Genomic DNA, 19,877 nt, shown 5'->3' with positions numbered 1-19,877 from the left:
ACTGAAATGTTTCAGGCAAGAGATGGTCAAATGTTAAAATGAAGAGAAACCCAGAGAGCCCATTGAGTCATTTAGATATACTTTCATTACAAATTAAAAAGTTCTTTCAAAACACATCCATTCAATCCATTAGGCCTTACAGTATGTCATCATTCTCAACTCCACAAACTCTCAGGTCTATGAGATTCCTGTTTTTTACCAACACAATCTGGATTACATATATTCACAATCACTCATGACCAGCATCTAAAACGGAAGCGCAGACATAATTTTGTGGTGTAGAGACACCAGTTTCTCACAGTCTCGGGGTTATTCTTTGCCCACTGGCTTCACTGATAACCCCAGTCCTTCCTCCATGCGTCCCCATGCACCTTTAGGTCACTTATTATTTTAGTTATGATACATTAAAAGCATTTCATCGTCCATCCCAAACCACCTCTTAAAATCTTTGTCCCTTCACATTCCGACTGGCACCCGGCACCCTCTTCACTGGGGTCCCAGTCCTCCCTGGGTGCTCTGCCCGTCGCTGTGGTCACTCCCCCACATTCGGTAAAACTGACTGAAGTCCACGTAAGGCGGGACCCTACCCGTCTCGTCGGGCTGAGCCGCCTGGCTGCCTCTCTGGCGGAACAGGCTGCCGTCTCCCGAGCTGGAGCTGGAGCTCTGCGTCTGGGTGTTGGTGGACTGGAGGGTGGCTGTGGGGCTCTGACTGCTAGGGAGGGTGGAGGAGTAGGAGGGCGGTCGGTTGGGGAGGGTGGAGGAAGGTACGAGGGTGGGAATAGAGGAGGAAGAAGAGAGGAAGGGGTCGTGGGTGGAGAGACAGAGGAGAGAGGTGGAGAGAGGGAGAGGACGGGGAGGAGGAGGAGTGGTGGAAAGAGAGAAGAGGGAGGTGGAGAGGGGGAGAGGAGAGAAGGGGAAAAGAGGGGAAAAAGGGAGTTCAATTATGGGCTGCAGGATGTCGACGGAAGTCTGGCAGGTAGCGGGGTGAAACGTGCTACGGGAGTGGAAAACAAAAAGGAGAGGCAAGGACAGAGTGTAGGACACAGGATGGATGTTGGCAAGTCGGGGCCCATGAGGAAGAGAAATACAGATGTGAGTCAGACAGTGAGTGACAGACAGGACAGAGTGAAAGTCATAAAGGAGGAGGAGATAGAGAAGCAAAAGGGCTAAAGAGGACACAGGAAGCACGCACATGCATATCAAACTGCAGGCAGGTAACCTCCCTGATTACAGGCACATTCCAAGCATGTCAAAGTATCATGCTTAATATAAATGAAACATGTATTAACTTGGCAGACGGACATCACATACGACATAAAGCTTCAGTAGGCAGAAGGTTTTTGGCATCAGAAATTCCATAATAACCTTTCAGCATATTGTAATTCAAGTGAGAGACTTCTGCTCCTCCTCATGGCTCTGTTTTCAGGCTTTAAAAAATCTACTAACATTGACCAATCACAGGTCATTTCAGAGAGAGAGTGCGTTCCTATTGGCTGTGCTCAGGCTGGTGGGCGGTGCTTGGTATTTCCTCAACTGATCTCAACAATAATATTGATTCATATTTGATCAGCGCTGCCTAGTTTGACTGTTTGATCGGAGTTCGCCAGTTATTGACTTGCGGCTCTCATAGACAGCAGCTGGACGGCAGACTCCAGATCAGCTCTGACTGCTTGTTTTCCTCCGGTCTGTGAAATCTCACAGATGAGGAGACTCATCTCATGGACGTTGAAGTCCCATGCTTCATGTACGTCATCATTTATTTGCTAAATCTGTTTTGCTTTTATCGATGTACACATTTTTCCACCTACCTCAGCCAAGCGTAAAAAAAGTTTTTTTTGGAATTTCCCGCATTCCCACAAATAAAAAATGTGCATAAAAACAGGTGGATGGAAACACACCTAATGTCTAAAATCACTAAAAATAACCCCCCAAGAGCAGAACTGATTTAATTATATTGATACGCTAACAGTACGGTATATGGTGTACATGTTATGCTTCTGTGAAAGTTCCATATTAAAATAGTTTTCCAGCTGTACTAGATCAGTCCTCCCTCTCTAGTCTGCGAAAGGGACCCTGGCAAGATACTCAGAACTCACAGCGGCAGAACAATGGGGAAGTGAAAACCAGGCTCACACATAAATAAGCATAGCAGTGGAGGGACACGGGGGAGTGAAAATCAAGCTTACCTAAAATAAATACAGCGAGGGAGGGAGGGACGAGGGAGTTATCTAAAATACAGCCAGAATAAACGTAACAGTCGGGAGGGAAGAATGGAGTCAGAATAAGGCTCAAAGTGAAAACACCAGTTGGACGGGGGAGTGAAAATCAGGTTTACAAAGCAGAAACAACGGCGGTGGGACAAAAATCAAAAATCAAGCTCATTCAGAGGATGCACAGAAGGGAAAAAAGTATGCAAAGGAGTAAAAATCAAGCTTACCCAGAGCTAACATACGAGTAGGAGGGGGAACCAGGAGTGAAAAACAAGCTTACCCAGAGCAAGCAGGGACAATACATACATAAACCACGCTTACCCTGGTGTCGGGGTGCCTTCCTCCAGGGTGGAGGCGGTGTTGGTTCCATTGGTGAGAGTATTTTGGGAGGGCATGACCAGCGAGAGGGTGACACTGGTTTTACTGGTGCTCTGGCTGTTGGAGTAGGGCACCGACACGGGGTAGATACGTCCACCTGAGAGAAGACAAACAAGACGTTAAAGGCTGCTGTTGTCTGAGGGGTAGTTTACTTTTCACAAGTACTATTATCAAGAAAAACACAGTAAAACTAAAACTTCAGCATCTTATGAGCATCTTGGGAACCTTTTTTTTTTTCTCCTCGGGCTTTTGTTATTTTGGCTCGGTGTGGTATTCTTGGCTGCACCTCATGAAATCTTTGATTTCTCTTTCTCAAGGTTGGTTGAGCCCAGACGAGGATAAACCTAGCACTATTTTAAGATTTATTCTGACGTGTGTAGCTTTCCGCTGGCTCAGGATGAGACTTATCTGATTCTACATTTGAGTAACCAACTCTAAAAGTTCAATATAATCCACATCATACTTTCGGTATGGTTCTAAATTTCAACAACCCTAAAATGTTCTAATGATTCTTATATCCTAACATCTAATCTTATACTATGAATACTAAAGCTTAAACCGACTAAGATTATATAGTTTTTAAATCTATAAAGCAGTGGTTGCCACCTGGGAGTTGGAATGTCAAAGAGTGTCAAAAGAGAGTCACAAGATGATCAACAAGTTAGGAAAGAAAAGCAAAAAAAAAAAAATCTACTCCTTAAAATTATGTATATTTTTTAGGACATTTATACGACGGCATATTTGGGCCATTATACATAGGAAAATAAATAAATTACGGAGCCGGGGGAGGGGGGCAATTTCCGAGATTAAAGTTGTAAATTTGTGAGATAAAAAATTGGATATTTGCAAGAAAAAAAATCGGAAAATGAAACTCATCACACCACAGATGGCGCCGGTAAACAGGGAACGCCACAAGCACACGTTAGTGAGGAGGCGCAACAGTATGGAACACGGCGATATCCTTCATCTGTCCATGGCGTTGTAGTTTCTGATGCACTAAAGCCGTCATCTCATCCAAATCAGCATGCCGTTTCCTTCTGAAACAGCCCCAATTCACGGCTTCAATGTCTCCTAAAATCACAATATTTCCGTATCATTCTATCCGGTAGCAAAGTATAATTTGAGTAGATCATCCACTGTAGGCATAATACAGTGCAGGTGGAGGCAGCAATGGTGTGATGAGGTTGATCCAACTTTGCAAAGTGAAGCGATGTGGCTCCTTGCAAAAAAAAGATTTTTTTTCTCTTAAATTTGTGACTTTAATGTCAGAGATATAGAAGAGAGAATATCTGAGTTTTTTTACATACATTTTATATAATCTATATTTATTTTATTTTACCCATCTCCCGCAGCTCAATATCTTTTTTTGTTGTTTTTACCTACAATGGACCTAATATGCCATTCTCTTTTATCTGTGCTATTTCCTTGTGAAATACTGAATAGTTTTACTTCTTCAGGCCTTACTTGAATTAAAAAGTTAAAACATATTTTTAGCTTGAAGTGCTAACAGCTCATACAGAAAAAAAAAGCGAGTTCACTTTGTTTTAAAGAGTTAAGGGAAAAGTCAACAACAACTGACAAAGTGTTACTAGTTTTCAATGTTCTGTATGAATCGGAATAAAAAAACAAATTGAAAAAGTTCGGTTCCCTGGGCAGGTTTCCTTTCCTTTCCTACCCTGCGTGGGCGTGAGCACTCCGTCAGCCAGCGGGTAGTTGAGCGTGCGGATGAGCAGGGTCATGTCCTCGTGCCGAGAACAGTAGGTCGCCCTCTGACGGCCGGACACGTAGACGTCGTGGTGCAGCCGCTTAATGCGCTCCACCACCGACTGAGCCACCGCCTCCAGACTGGTCTGCTGGGCCAGCTCTGCTGCTACCATGGCAACGATTTCCTTAGGTGGACGGCAGAGGAGACAGGGAGCCGGAGAAAGAAAGATTGATGTTAGAGTTGAAGAACTGAAGAAGATGATGAGGACGGAAAGAAAGAAAATACAATAAGTGATGGAAAGGAAACAGCAATGGACTTTTACTAAAACCAAAAGTGGTGAAGAAAAAGAAGGTGCGAGGACTAGTAACAAATCATCAGGGCTCTCAACTAACTTTTTTCACCATCCTCCCGAAACCGTCCCAAAATACAAAAATTTTTGTTTTATCATATCATTAGTTAATCATTAAAAGTGAGCTTTAACATAAATAGAACAGAAGTGGTTTATATTTTTGTTCATAATTTTATAATTTATCCAAAACTTTTATTTTATTTTAAAGTAATTTTATTGTTTCTTTTTTTTATTTATAATGTGCATGTTTGTTTTGATTTTGATGTTAACAGTGCAACTAAATTTAAGTATTTTTTTATGCGTAAAAAGTAGCATTTTGTCAAAAAACAACATTTTACGTCCCCTAAAAGCAGCCCTGCTAGCTGCGCATCCTAAAGTTGGAGGAGCTGCTGGACAAGATGCTCCTGTCATGGGCAGAGGAGCAGCATTTTGCCACGGACAAAATGTGATGGAGAGATCTCATTGCAGCCTGTAATGGAAATTCTTTCAGTATTCCAAGATGAGTCCTAATGAACATTTGAAATCAAGATCCCAAACAGATGAAATGTCTTTGTTGTATTTTAATCTTGCAAGAAGAGGCACTGGTTATACAGAGTCGCACAAAGTCTGCAGAAGAGTGCTCTCCAGGAGATTATTACAATGTGACTATATAGAAATCTACAACAGGGACTGTGAGAAAAGGAATTGTTTTGCACAGATAAGGAGTTGTTTTACTCAGACAGTGTCCAAGTAAAAGTCAACACTCAGTACTTTCCCACTACATGAGACGAAGAGCACACAGACAGTAACTTTCCACTGTTGCATAAAGAGACATCATTACATACAATGTAATTTTCCATTACAAGCCTTATTACCCTCATAGGGGATGAAGAGGAGTAAGTTAGTAAATAAGTGGTTAAAATTAGTAACAAGATTTGAGCTATTGCAGTTTTTTTGACTCCTCGTACTTAACATATGTTTTCATCAGCTCAGTCACTGTAAATCCAGACGTCGGCTGCTGACTCATTAGCGAGCGTTAACTGTAACGTTACTGTTAACATCAAACAGTCTAATGTTCGCTAACTGGTAACGTTAATACTTACGTTAATACGTTAAGTTTACCTCATTGACTTGGGAATAATTCCCCGTTGCCGCTGCAGCTGTCGTGAGGTCAGAGGCCGGCGTAATGTGCTGTGTGTGTGTCTGTACGTGCGGGATGGATCGTACACTGGCAGTGTGTGTGTTTATGTTGTCAAGGAGGTTTAATAATAACGGTGCGCTACACAAAACGTGCAGTCATTTTCATCGCCGTTCATTCTAACGGTTTTTTTTCTTTCAATTCTCGTCCCAAAACTCTTTTTCAACCTCCCTGATCATATTTTTTTTCGGCCCCGGGACGACGGGATGTCCTTAAGCTGGAGCCCTGACAATTAACAGAATAGTAACAGAAAGATGACATTAATGAAAAGGAGGAAAGAGGAGATTTGTGTGGGAGGAGACGACAGGAGGAACAGGAAGGAAGGGTAAAGATGAAATGCAGAGTAGGTGGTGGAGAGACATGAATGCAGAGATTAAGAAAAAGACACCAGGAAAACAAGTGGAGGGAAAGTGTGGTTGAGGTGGGAAGACACTGTCAGGATGAATCTGCTAACCTGATTGGCTTGTTCGGGGCCGTGGGCGGACTCCAGGGCATTGATGAGACCTTCTGACATCAGCAACAAGAAGCCCGTCACGCTGTCCAAAGACTGGCTGCCATGAATCTCCGGCTCTGCGATGATTGGCCTCGTCTTGGCCGCACTGATGGTGTAGGAGGACAGGAAATAGATGGATGAATTAATATCAAAGAGAGAGAAAGAGGAGAACAAGCGGGGGGACAGGGACTGGGACGAGAAGAGAGACATAAGTGCACCTGACCTAAATACAATAAACCTGGCTAATCTCACAGACCTGAAGAATCGCTTATACTTTGTCCAAATCAAATTTCCTGCTCTCCCCTTGATGGCACTAAGGAGGGAATGCTATAAAGATTCTATTGTGTGTTTTTATTGAGGATCATAATTGGAATGACTTGTAGATATCTGAGCCTGATTTTGCTTGGCCTGGACAGCAGGGAGGAACAGGAAATGAGAAGTGTGAGAGAGGGGGGACCCGGATCGTGGAATTCCAGGAGGCTCCGTTAAGGAAAAAAGAGAGGCTGGAACCGAGTCAGATCTGATAACAAACAACATAACATGGAGACAGAGCCTCCACTGTCCAGGTGATGCAGAGTGTACACACACACACACTGCTACACTGATTCTACTTTAAAGGAATCGTTTGTATTTTTTGAAGTGAGGTACTTCTCCATAGTCAGTGTATTATCTACAGTAGATGGAGTTTTGAGAAACAGACAGGAGTACCAGCACAGAAGCAATGCGATGTTCTGCTGTGGACGGGGGGGCAGCAGCTAAACGTTTTTTTAGACATGATGACACCATGTTATTTGTTTAACGTCCCTAATAATAATAATAATAACAAAAAATAAAGAATACAACATAAAACAAGACAGAACAAGCAAAACAAGACAATAAAGAAGAGTGTGTGTACAGCATGTGTTTTATGGTGTAGTTTGAGTATTCTGACTTCACCTGAGCAGGTCGATTTCATTGTGGTTGAACTTCACGCGGTAGTCTCCGAGCCTCCTGGTGCTGCTCTGACCAGCAATCTGCCCCGCCTGCCTCACACGGGCTGAATCCACACCTGTGAGAGTGAGAGGAGACACGTAGAAGACAGGGAGGAGATGGAAAGTGAGTTTGAGGATATGCTGATAGGCAGAGGGTATGGGGGGAGAGGAGCGAGAGATTTAGTATGGGGAAGGAGATGATAAAGCAATAAGTAGAAGAAGATGGGGGTGGGAGGAGGAGTAGGAGGGGGGGGGTGTGTGTTTGAGGGTGGATGGACTTATGAGAGCAGAGGTCACCTTCAGCTGGGTTAATGGAATGACTGCCATTTCATTGAAACCATTCAGAGAAGGGCCTGAACAACAGAATAAACTGGAGACAGAGAGAACAAAGGGAGACAGGGAGCTCTATGCTGAGAAACAATGCAGCTAATCCTCCATTATATTCATTACAGGTGACAAGCTGCATCTGACGCTTCCTCTGCAAAGCTAATCACAATGTATGTATTTCCTGTTACATACAAGACCCTCATTACTGGACCATTAGCGTGGCTGTCCACTATGGATAGATGGCTCACTGTGTGTCTCTATGGCAGCTAGTCTACACTAACGGCTGTCTCTCCGTCGGCCTGTATATCCTTCCGGGGGGAGCCCTGTTTTACAGGGATGGGAGGGTATCAATGGAACCTCCGTTAACATCAGTAGCTCTGTTATTTATCCATGGAGACTTTTAATGCCAGGATCAGAATACACAATATTTTTGACGGTTACGATGGTCACTATGTCATATTAGACGATTGAGAGTCATAAATTCTTGCGTGACTCGCCGTGACACATGACAGACTACACGTCGGTCCCCTGTTCCGACAATACACAAATCTAAACTGAAATTAAATTAAGGATTTCAAAATATATATATCTGACAGAATATTTAGATCGATAAGACAAAATTAATTTTGACCAGTTTCTTTGTTTTTGTTAGGATTAATTCCAGTCTTGTAAATAGCCAGAGAAAACAACAGTGAAGTCAGCAGAGTACAAGAGGAAGAAAGCAGCACTGCTAATCATGTTGGTGAAATGGGACGTCACTGACCACATTATGTATATTATATAGATCTGTCTCAGCGGGTACTGGGGAATGGTTGGCTCAAAAATCTAAATGCCCGGTATGGTTTAGTATTATACTTTTCCCAAAACTGAGTGATCTAAAATAAAATAAGCTTTGATAAAGTAAGGAAAAAGTTAACTAAATTAACAGTTAATAGTGCAGAAAAATAATCTGAAACTAAACTAAAATAGTGTGGATAAAAAATAAATCTATCTGTCTGTGTGTCTCACCCAGCGCAGACAGCCTCTGCAGCTCGTCTTCATTCTCAGTGCTATGTGGTCGGCCGATCTGGAGAACCTGGTTCTGCCCATCGCTGCTGGACTTGCACAGCAGTGCCCGGTTGGTACCTGGAATCCCACACAAACATACAGTATTTGAGGTGAGTCGACATTTACACAAGACTGGATAAAAATAATCAATTAGTTATTTAAGATGATCAAATACGCAATCACACTTCACTCAATGATTCACTCACTAGTGTGTGTGTAAAATAAAAAAACATAAAAATGAATGACATTTGTACATTCTTGTCACACAATGCCACGCTGTGAACTGAATTAATAGTAAAAATATAAGTTGTCATGAACACTGTTCATACGAGGTAGCGATGGCTCATTTTATTAAATGTCTGTTGTCGGCTGATTTGACCACAGAGATGAGAGTTGACCGCACGTTACGATGTGACGTTTCCTGTCCGTGATGTTTCATGTCCGTGACAGAGTTAGCATGCAGCTTTAGCCGTGATGTCTAGCTCTGCTTTTCCTGCAATGTGTGAAACCCAAAGTGTTTCCATACTTTACTGGATGTGTAGTGTTTACCACGCTGGATTTAAAATGTGAGGGTGCAGGTTGTATCCACGTGGACCCTCCAACGTTTTCTACTTTTTCGTTTTGGCTTGCCGCAGCCGGCTGGTTTGTTTTGGTTGACGGATACGGAACGGATATGACGTCACGTTACTCAGATTATTACAATAAAAGCGGTAACTTCCTTCTACCTCCACATAGACTCAAATGAAGCAAATATGTCAATTCTGGCATTAAAAAATCAATTTCAAAATCGTAAAAAGAAAAATAAATTGCAATAAACAGGTGAATCAATTTTTTTCCCCCACCCCGACTGTTCATATGTGCAATGTGTGAAAGCAGAGCCAGCCGTGCCTGTTATGTCCATGTACCCTTGGTTGAACCCCCCACACACTCCCACTCCGAGCATATCAAATTATGGGTCATACGACCTTAACTGTCAAATATATTTCACATCAGCACACAGCTGGTAGAGCTTTTTAGAGAACACTTACTCTTATGTGTAAACCTCTCTGGGATTCATGCTCTGTCAACTTTGAACTCTTGACCCTCACACAGCGGGCCAGTGGGGAGACAGTCCTCCTTTCTACTCGCTACTAATTACTACCCCCCCACCACCCCCTCCTATTCTACGCTCTGTGCCACGTCCTTGAGGACAAAAGAAAATGAATCCCAGAGAGAGGGTGAGGGGCTCTTTTCCTTTGCCTGCTGCAGAATCTAGCAACAAAAAGACAGAAACATCTAAAACACTGTATTTAAGGGATTTACACTCATAACCAGAGTCACTTTGAGTCAGTGCAACCTTAAGATTCATACGCTTGATTAATGATGACATCAAGCAGAAGTAAGAATAGCCACAGTGCCCAGTTACATGAAACAAGCCCCGTATACAGCAGCTGGAATCTGGTACTTTGATGATTCTTAAAGAGGAATACTTCTGAGGAGGCTCCTCGGGGTGTGTGTGGGTGGATGTCTGCTCCAATAGTCCAGACGTTCCCAACAGTTAAAGCTGGAGTACGAGACTTTTACATAGAAATTAACGTCCGTCAGGCCAAACGAGTTCACACAATGCTGATCAAGCCAATCACCGCCTGGGAAAGCTCTCCATAGAACAAAGTATACCGGTCAGTTTGTGGCAACTATCCCGCTCGCCACATCTCCCCGCCAACACATTCTCACTCACAATTCATCAAATACCACCGCTTGGTCAGTGCCCCTCGAACATCGGAGAACGCCGCACGAGGTACCAGGACCAGGGATGTCAATACACGCTTGTTATATGCAAAGTGTCCTTTCGAAATAAACTTCACAGGACGTTAGGTTTAGGCAACACAGCCACTTAGTTAGGGTTAGGAAACAATCGTGGTTGACGTTAACTTCACTGACTGGCGACTCATGAGTCTTTGTGCATCCTAAAGTCCTCAAACATGGGTTCATAAATTTTAATTTAACGCAAGAAATCCAGGATGGCTGACTTCCTGTTGGCCGAAAAAATCTAAAAAATATTTAGTACGCTCTTGCAGATGTGAGCAATGACCTTCTCAAATTTCGTGAAGATCAGAGTAACTTTTTCCTCAGACCTGCCTGCGTTTGGGGGCGCTATGGAGCCCGCTGGCGACGCCCGAGCCCAGTCACTACAGAACTTTGCAATTTTTGCCAGTTCTGATTCGTATTCCACTTTTCGTGAGATTTCATGCATCCTAAGCGCCTCAAAAATGCGATCTCACAGCGGAAAAATAGGTTCGTGCTAGGGACACCGTTCGGTCCCTGGCACTTTCGTGCTCAGGCCCTAATAATGGACCCTCCCCTTCAATCCTTCCTCTGAAGTTTATTTTTTTCATCTGGAGCATTCAGTCCAGGTAGTTGCTGCTCTGTCACTGGTAAATACTTTCACTGTCACAGGGAGGACACAAAAGTTCTGCACTCCAGCTTTAAGGATCTAAAATGGCCTGCAGGTTGGTGTCGTAAAATATCAATGACACATGCTTCTTTTCTGTTCTGTCGCCAATCTGAACACACACATTTATACACACACACAGAGCAAGCTATCATGCGACTGCCCCCGCAGCCAAAAACAATGACTGACATTGTCGGTGTGTTTTCAATAAAGAGAGTCAATATGATTCCAACATCTGTCTGAAAGCCTCAGAAAACTAGAACCGGTTGGAAACAATTTCTGGTTCTTTGTAGAAATGTGTAAAGCACATGTTCTCGGCATTTCATCTGTGTGCGACCTACTGATTTTGGTTTAGGTATTTCAAAACCATTAAAATTCAGCATATTTTGTAAATTCTGAGTACTAAGACCACAGAAATATTTCACCTAATATTTTGTAACACATACAGTACTGTCTAGTAGGGGTGTAACGATGCGTTTTTACAACGATACGATTTCCATGGTTCCGATACAGTTCAAGGACGATATTTGGCTCATCTAGAGCGATCCGATATGATCCGATTCAATGATTTGAAATCGATGCAGTAACTTTTTTTGACAGTGCCTGAAACTCTGCCGACCGGCTCATCTACAGGGTGAGAGAGCGAGGAGTCCAGTCCGCATGCACGCCATGGATGCGTGCTCACGCTGCAGAGGGCAGAGCTGGCAAGCTGGCGCATGTCTGGAGAGTGAACTGGAGTAACATTTAACAATACTTTACTAATAAAAGTGCTAGAAAACACTTTCATATAACGTTTGTCGTCCTTAAATACAAGGTGCAAATCCTTAGTATCGATAAAATCGCTTCAAATCGATATATATCTCCCGTGAAGGACAACTTGCTGAGTACCTATCGATGTATCGTAGGAATGTAAATCGATGTAGTAGATGAATCGTTATACCCCTACTGTCTATACTCAGGGTTGTTACAGCTTAAGATAAGTTAGATTTAAGACTTTTTTTAATACCACTCGGAATGAAATTTAAGAACATCTTTACAAAAAAAAATCAATATCTGAGGGTTAGGGAGAATTTTGTTTATTTTAACATAAAAGACTTCCCCATGTCGTCGCTAGCAGAAAGAGCACCTGCTCTGAGCGTCAACAAAATACGAGAGTTGTTGGTTCCGCTATCCTGATGATTTGGAAAGTACTACTCACACAACAGGGACTTTTTTTTTTTCTTCCACCTGGAACCACCTGATCTAAATCTGTCCCTGCTTCCTCCGATTGAAATGAAGGTTTAGTTCCCGAGTTCTTGGTCCCCTGGGAAAGTTACAATGAATATGAATTCATAAACTTTAAAGTCCCTGTCTGCTTTCAGTGAAAACCACCCAACGAATCCATAAAGGTAGTCTCTGATTTTCAAAGAGTGACAAGCCCAAAACCAAAACCTGTGTAAGCCTGACATCTACTGGTGTAAAGCAGACTCTTAGGGAGGCATCTACTATTGGCTGGTCTTTGGTGCAAACTACATTTTCCAGCACTACTACAAAGATAAAAAATAAGGTATAACTAATCACAGTATTTCTGTCACGTTTATAATAATGACTCCGTAATAGTATTAAACGCACAATATGTAATGTTCTGCCACTAAGGCTCTCTCAATCAATACAATAACAAAAGACAGAGTCTGGTGAAGCAGCGTGGGATCATGGAAGTTAGTTTCTCCCGGTTAGGATTCCTTCAGTGTTCAGGTTTTTGCCAGGAGCCGAATTTCAGCAGAGGTTTCCTCCTCTCCAAAACAAACAGACCAGCTGATTAAAACCGGTAAAAACACTGAATAAAGCAGCTTCACATTAAAAATCTGTGTATCACCGACGCCGTTCGGCGGACACAGGATGTCCTGTAGGGGCTGTGAGTCGAGCTGCCGCTAACGTTTGCTCAGCTTGTTTGTCTGATAACTTCAGATCCAGAAGTCCGGTGACTAATATCATCCCTAATTCATCCCAAAATTAATTTTCATCCTCCCTGATCATATTTTTTTCAGCCCTGGGAAGGCGGGACGTCCTTTAGCTCTAGTCCTGGCTGGTAGAGAAAGGAGCAGGGGGATATTAGGATGGACAAGCGACTGGTGGGGCAGGGGGGACGCAAGTTTATGCGAAATGGTCGTGTATACTGGGGCTGCACCATCAGTAATGGTACTGTTAAAGTCAGACTAGACAACTCTAGCCTGTGTAGATGTGTGTGTGTGTTCATACCAACACTGGCGATATAGAGCTTGTTGTTGAGGATCAGTGCCACCACGGCCGTCGCTCCTCCTGACACCTCCTGCTCCAGCTCCTTCAGACGCTCCTGCATTTTCTGACTCTGAGGAGAAAGCTGGTGGAACGACACATTCTGAGAAGGAAGACAGGAAGAGAAGAAGGACAAGAGGAGGAAGAGGGAGTAGTGAGGAAGATAAGTAAAGAAAATGTAGTGAGTTGAGGGAGGAGGAGGAGAAGGAGGGAGGGGAAGACGTAAAAGCAGGAGACGACAGATTGAAGGAGAAAAAGAGGGAGTGATAAAAGAGGAGGCGGGAAATAAACGAGCATTGAGCCAGACACATGAGATGAGGGGAAAGGCAATTGGAAACAAGAGGAGAGGGAGGAGTGGTGGAGGAGGAAGAAAGGAGGCAGACAGGAGGTGAGATGAAAAAGGATAAGAGATGAGTAAGAACAAAGGAGATAGTAAGCATGAAAGAGACAGATAAGCAAACAGGACACAGTGAGAGAACAGAGAAAAAAGGAGGTTATGAGTATCTGTTCTTAATGAACCAACTCACAGCAACACACAGTGACTAACATCATCTTACAAAAACGCCCACACCAGCAGCAACAATATCAGGACTGAATATAACACTAAAAACAGGGATTGAATGACGAGGCAGGGAGAGCAGGATCCAGAGAGGGACAACTGAGACCGGCTTATCTTATGAAACAGGCTGATGAGACCAATTAGAACATAACAAGCTCATTTTCCAATGGCTGAGCATTAGCTCACACTAATGCCCAAATCTGCGGTTGCTATGGAAACCAAAAGAGAGCCCCTCTTCTCAATTTTCAGCCAAATCTGTCAATATGATTTGCAGAGTGTGTGTAAGCGTGTGCGTGTGTGTGTGTGTGTGTGTGTGTGTGTGTGTACCTCGTTGTGTGGTAGGAGGTAGTTGGACAGGTTAGCTTTCTCAGCCAGAGCATCATCTATCGTCTCAAAATAGCTCTTCTCCACCACGTCAAAGGCCTGCCACAACAACAACAACAACATCATCAACAAACATCTGGATGACACAATGTTGGCAATTATCCAGGTCACTTACATGAATGACAAGTACATGCTCTAAATCAGTGGTTCCCAACCTGGGGGTCCTGACCCTAACTAAGACCCTGGTCAGACCTGGTATTAACATGCGTCCTGAGTGGACAGCTTTAAGTACGTCAGTTTACACCTGGCATTAGAATGCGTCTCCAGTGACCACTTTTGATCCGATCTCACTTCCCCGCCCTATATGCAAATAAACATGTAGTAAACACACAGCTAATACAGCAGACGTTGTGACGTAATATTACAGGGATGTCAGTAGTAATATCCTACATATTCGTGAATTCAGGAACATTTTATTCACATCGAAATAAAAGGTTATTGTACCGGCGGTCCCTGGGGACCTCCGTTCCACGGGCACCGTTGCCTTTGCGGGGTACAGAGCGGTTTAGAGAGCCGGGGATGAGAGCGAGCAGGCGGGGGGCAGAGAGAGCAAGCGGGCGGGCGGGTGTCAGCTCCGTGCAAAGCAATATCATACTTTGATATTTTTGTGAGATGGTTATTGTACCGTGAAAATCTCATACTGTTTCAATTTGGGTGTCAAAGTAATAACACGTTAACGCAAATTTGTTTTAACACCAATAATTTCTTTAACACATTAACGCAACTTGCTATATTTAGGTTGTAACGGGCTCAGTTTTAAAGCGTGGGAGGTTTAATAACGCTCCAAACTTACGCTAAATCTTGGCGAGGAAAAACTGGCATGGCCATTTTGAAAGGGATCCCTTGACCTCTGACCTCAAGATATGTGAATGAAAAATGGGTTCTATGGGTACCCACGAGTCTCCCCTTTACAGACATGCCCACTTTATGATAATCACATACATTTGAATAAAGTAAGCATATTTGCCCACTTTCATGTTGATAAGAGTATTAAATACTTGACAAATTTCCCTTTAAAGTAGATTTTGAACAGAAAAAATGTGAAATTAATTTGCTTAATTGTGATTAACTACTGACAATCATGCGATTCATTACGATTAAATATTTTAATCGTTTGCTGCGAGTGATCGTATACATTTAAGTCACGGATTTTGTCTTAAAATAAGTGACTGCAAAGGTGTGAGAAAATGAATCAATGCTGTACCCTGGAGAATAAAAGTATATTTCTCACTCTTCCTAGAGTATAAACACATTATAGTACTTGCTTTGTAACCATTAACAAGTGACATTTCCAATAGAAACACACACATACCTGTGTGAGGATCCTGCGGACGTCGTTGTCTGTGTGACTGGAGTTGAGCTGTCCCAGCAGCAGTTCAGCTGTCAGACACTGGGAGGCAAAACTGGCCACTCTGCTGCCATCATAACCGTTAAAAACCCCGTACAGGAAACAGCCGTCCTCGCCTCTGATTGGTGGAGGAAGAAAAACAACTGTTTCAGTTCAAAGATGGAAGACAGAGGGAATTCAAACATCCTTCATCCATAACTCTGAGGATTGTAGTGTGTTTTGTGTAAAATGGAAGGTGTTGGCAGCCTAATGATTTTCTAGTTGGGGTCATGTGACATGTCATTGAGGACAATTAAATAGATTATAGTTGAAACTGGCAGTAAGAACACAATTTGTCTGCAGTTTGAGTGTTTGTCGATAAGCATGGCTGCCTCAATAAAACACTTCCTCATGCGGTGCTATTTGCAGCGACATGACTCTGTGTGTCAGTCAACAAACGTCAAACACTCAGATATTTACACATGATTAGAGAAGCAATGCCAAACAATCACAAGGGAAAAACCTGTTAAACACGTTGAAAACATTTCTGTGATTGTGCTCGCTTGTGTGTAACTCGCACTCCTGATAATTATAAGAATTCAGGAATTACTGTAATGTAAGAATCCTATAATGGTAATAACATATTATCATTATTATTTTTTAACCCATATGTAACCGGAGGCCTGTACTACGAAGCGAGTAGAACATACCCAGGGTATCTTCTTGTTATCTGGCTTCACTAACCCTAACAAACGAGATCACGCTAAGCGGTCCTAGGATGCTGGTTATCAACTCGGTAAATCAACCCAGAGTTTCTCCATCTGGCTGTGAGCGTGTTCACATGAACAGGGCGGTGTTTGCAGCATCTGACCAATCACAGACATGGAGACGTGCAGTCCGACAGGCAGAGCGGCACATTTTACAAAGCATGAGCAAACTATATTAGACAAATACAAAGAAATTAAACGTACGAGCTGGAAAATAACCTGCTCCGGAGCAGGTTAGGTGTTCAGCATAAGTTACCATGGTGATCTACCCTGGTAAGAAGTGAACCACCGTCGTAGGACGGAAAACCCTGAAGGGTTAACCCTGAAGTTACCTCGCTAACGCCAAATCCTGCTTCGTAGTACAGAGTTTCACCCCAGAAATTCAAATAGCGACATTGAAGAAATTCACTTAACTGTCTTGCAAATATTTTGATTAAACAGTTTAAAACATTAAGGCAGACACATCTATTATATTTTCTATGGAAAATCCCAACTATCTCACCCTTTAAACTGCAAAGTTATAGATTAGAAAGTGTTAACAAATACTATAAGAAAGAGACTTACAATTAGGGCTGCCCCCTCTTTGTTGATTAGTCAACTAATTGGTCATTTTGGTCTTAGTCGACTAAGATTTCTTTAGTCGATTAATCAATTTTTATGCTTTTTTCATGCTGAATTTCTTGTTTTCCCCTTTAACCAGCACGAAGAAGAGCTGCACTCAGGCTCATAAAACACTAGTGAGATGAACCTGTATATGAATGTGTTTTTTAATTGAATGATGAATTGTTTGTATGTTTTCTTTTCTTTTGCTGCTATGGACCCTCCTGTCTGTCTGAAATAAAGTTTGAATGTGTCATTCACATAGGTGACACTGCTGGGTCTTTTGTGTGTCCAGAGTCTCTCACCTGAACCTGAGGTGTCCATCCTCGTTGGGGTGGATCAGAGCTCCTTTCCCATCAGGTCCATACACACAGTTGGTTGCTGTGCCAACGCCGCACATCTGACACAGCGGCAGGTCATCTGTCCAGCTCTGATGCTGTCAAAGGACACAAAGATGTTTAAAAAGTCCATTCTCTATACATCTACACTGCTTTTCACTAACAACTCAACACACACAGGCTTCCAATGTCTCCAATGTGTCACCAATAAATCGCATTAGGTTGAGATTAAAGTTGGGATAGATAACTAGCTGTTAGCAAAACACTTGAGAAGCTAAACTAAACCAAGGCCTGTAGAGGGAGGCTGGGACACGGGTCTGTGGCTATAGCGCATGCGCAGTGAGTGAATGAATGAATGACTTTATTTCGAACATAAAAATAAATAAAAACAGATACAAAATAATAACAAACAAAACAAGAGCAATAGTGTCCGAAAAGGAGTAGGTAGAAGTAAAACTTATATTTCCCTACCCCTTTCTCACTTCTCCTCTAATATCTCATATATCATAGAATGATAATATAATATATAAACTATCCCAGATTTATGTACATCCCAAATTATATATATATATATATATACAAAATAAAAATATTTACGAGAAAAAAGTCACAAATTTGCATTATAAAGTTGTAAATTTACAAGAAAAAAATTGAATATTCTCTGAGATTAAAGTGGTAACTTTATGAGAAAAAAAATAATATTCTCTGAGATTAAAATGGTAAATTTACGAGAAAAAGTCACACATTTATGACATATCAGACACATATATATCACTACATATATATATATATATATATATATATATACACACATATATATATATAAAAGTCTATATATATATATATATATATATATATATATATTTATACACATATATATAATACTATTCGTTGTTGTACGAACACAATGCTTTTTAAAATTAAATTTTCCTCTTAAATTATAACCCCCCTCCCTGTCAAAACATTTTTTTTTTAAAATATTGCCCGGAAGTGAATTATGTCTTGCTTTGAACATAATTATTGCGGTTTTAAATTTGACCAAATCCATGAATTTCAATGCATGTGACTTTAGAAACAGTGTGTTCGTTTATTCCCTATATCCCATGTGCAGGCCGGATTCTACTGCGCATGTGCAATACCCCCCGGAGATATGACGCGTTGATGACGCGTGTCCCAGCCTCCTTATATAGGCCTTGAACTAAACTAGCTAACTCTAGCACTAGCATGACTGAAGGAAGCGAAACAACAGCGAACGGAGCAAAACAAACGAACAAGGCCACCCAGGGAGATAAATGAGACCTTAGCACGCTTAAAACAGTGATGAAACAGTAACATTAGAGGTTAGAGAGAGAGATAAAGAGAGTTTCTACTCTTACGCTCTGCATCAAGTTCCTGCGCTGGGCCGCCATGTTGGACGGTGCTCGGTGCGTTCAGGGCTTCATTGCAAGGTCGGAATTGCAAGGTCGGAATTCCAAGTTTCGATGTGATAAACACCACTGACTTTAGCTGGGAAAATAAGTGATAATGAAATGAAAATAAATGAATACAATTACATGTTTCATTAGCTGCTGTGATAATTAATCGCTGCTAATGTGAATAACAGAAAAACACAACACTTAAATGATCATTTACCAATAATCAACCATTCACTCTACTAAATTCCGACAGCACTTTAAGGCAACATCTTTATAATTTTGTCAAACTCCTGATTTTTTAAAATTTTTTTTATTTATTGCAATATTTTCTCTGTACAGTTGACATTTAAACCCGTTTACAGTACAATACTCTTAATATAATTAATTTATAAAAAAGGAGGAAACAATCAGAGACACCACTTCCGGTTTGTTTCTATACTGAATTTATTTGACAAGATCTCCACCACGTGGGTTCATTATGAACTACAATAATAGAGTACATGTTGTTGGGCCTTTTGAGCATCATTATTGGTATAATTTAGTCGTAACATTTTAAGTTTATTCACGGCTGCAAAGAAGTACACTTGGAAGTTTTACTTCCCCCCACCATTAATAGTAATTTGTATTTGAGATGGCATTCTGGTGCAGTAATGATACATGTATAGGCCTATCTAATGATATGCTATTAATCAATTGATTTCTGGGAACCAGTGCATATTTGGATGATGCACCTAAATAAATCTATAGCCTTTTGTAAATTAAAGGTCTGTTTTGAAAGCCTATTACATGCTTAGAATTAAGGAAACTAATCTAAAGTCAGCCAGTAACACCCTACTAAGTAGCTTAACTCTTTGAATTAAGGAATTAATATGATTTATCCTTCACCAAATCAAAAGCTCTCCTTGTAAAACCTGCACTTAGATGTGACTACAGGTAAAAGTGCTGCCAGTAGAGGGCCTCATCGTTTCTGTCTCACTGCAGCACAGGTGGACTGAAAACACTTGAAATACGTTATTGTATATTATTATATCTACAGTATATTTGTTTCTTTGTAAAAAGACAAATATTAATAAGCATTCCCTGTACAAACCAGAATTTGTAAGGCAGTATGGTCCATGTAGAAGT

The 19,877-nt window shown here is 41.7% G+C and overlaps 1 protein-coding gene across 4 annotated transcripts; it reads right to left on the bottom strand.

Annotated features, from left to right (window-relative positions):
• Nucleotides 1-62: 62 nt before the first annotated feature.
• On the bottom strand, nt 63-18,862 carry tab1 (TGF-beta activated kinase 1/MAP3K7 binding protein 1). Of its 4 annotated transcripts, none has more exons than XM_037763697.1 (11): nt 18,714-18,862; nt 17,305-17,435; nt 15,618-15,771; nt 14,249-14,344; nt 13,327-13,465; nt 8,619-8,735; nt 7,249-7,360; nt 6,274-6,418; nt 4,255-4,477; nt 2,532-2,685; nt 63-712 (listed from the first exon to the last, which is right to left on the bottom strand). In XM_037763697.1, exons 1-11 carry the CDS (start codon nt 18,744-18,746, stop codon nt 487-489), a joined length of 1,530 nt encoding a protein of 509 aa, XP_037619625.1. In that variant the 5' UTR covers nt 18,747-18,862; the 3' UTR covers nt 63-486. The 4 variants fall into 4 exon arrangements, with proteins under 4 accessions (XP_037619625.1, XP_037619626.1, XP_037619627.1 ...); XM_037763698.1 differs by having other exon boundaries at nt 63-709; XM_037763699.1 differs by having other exon boundaries at nt 4,264-4,477.
• Nucleotides 18,863-19,877: the final 1,015 nt, after the last annotated feature.

This window comes from Sebastes umbrosus, chromosome 3 (assembly GCF_015220745.1).
Source record: "Sebastes umbrosus isolate fSebUmb1 chromosome 3, fSebUmb1.pri, whole genome shotgun sequence".
In the NCBI taxonomy this organism is placed as follows: Eukaryota; Metazoa; Chordata; class Actinopteri; order Perciformes; family Sebastidae; genus Sebastes; species Sebastes umbrosus.
Note: the sequence above shows the minus strand (reverse complement) of the source record. Positions and strands in the feature narration are given on the sequence as shown.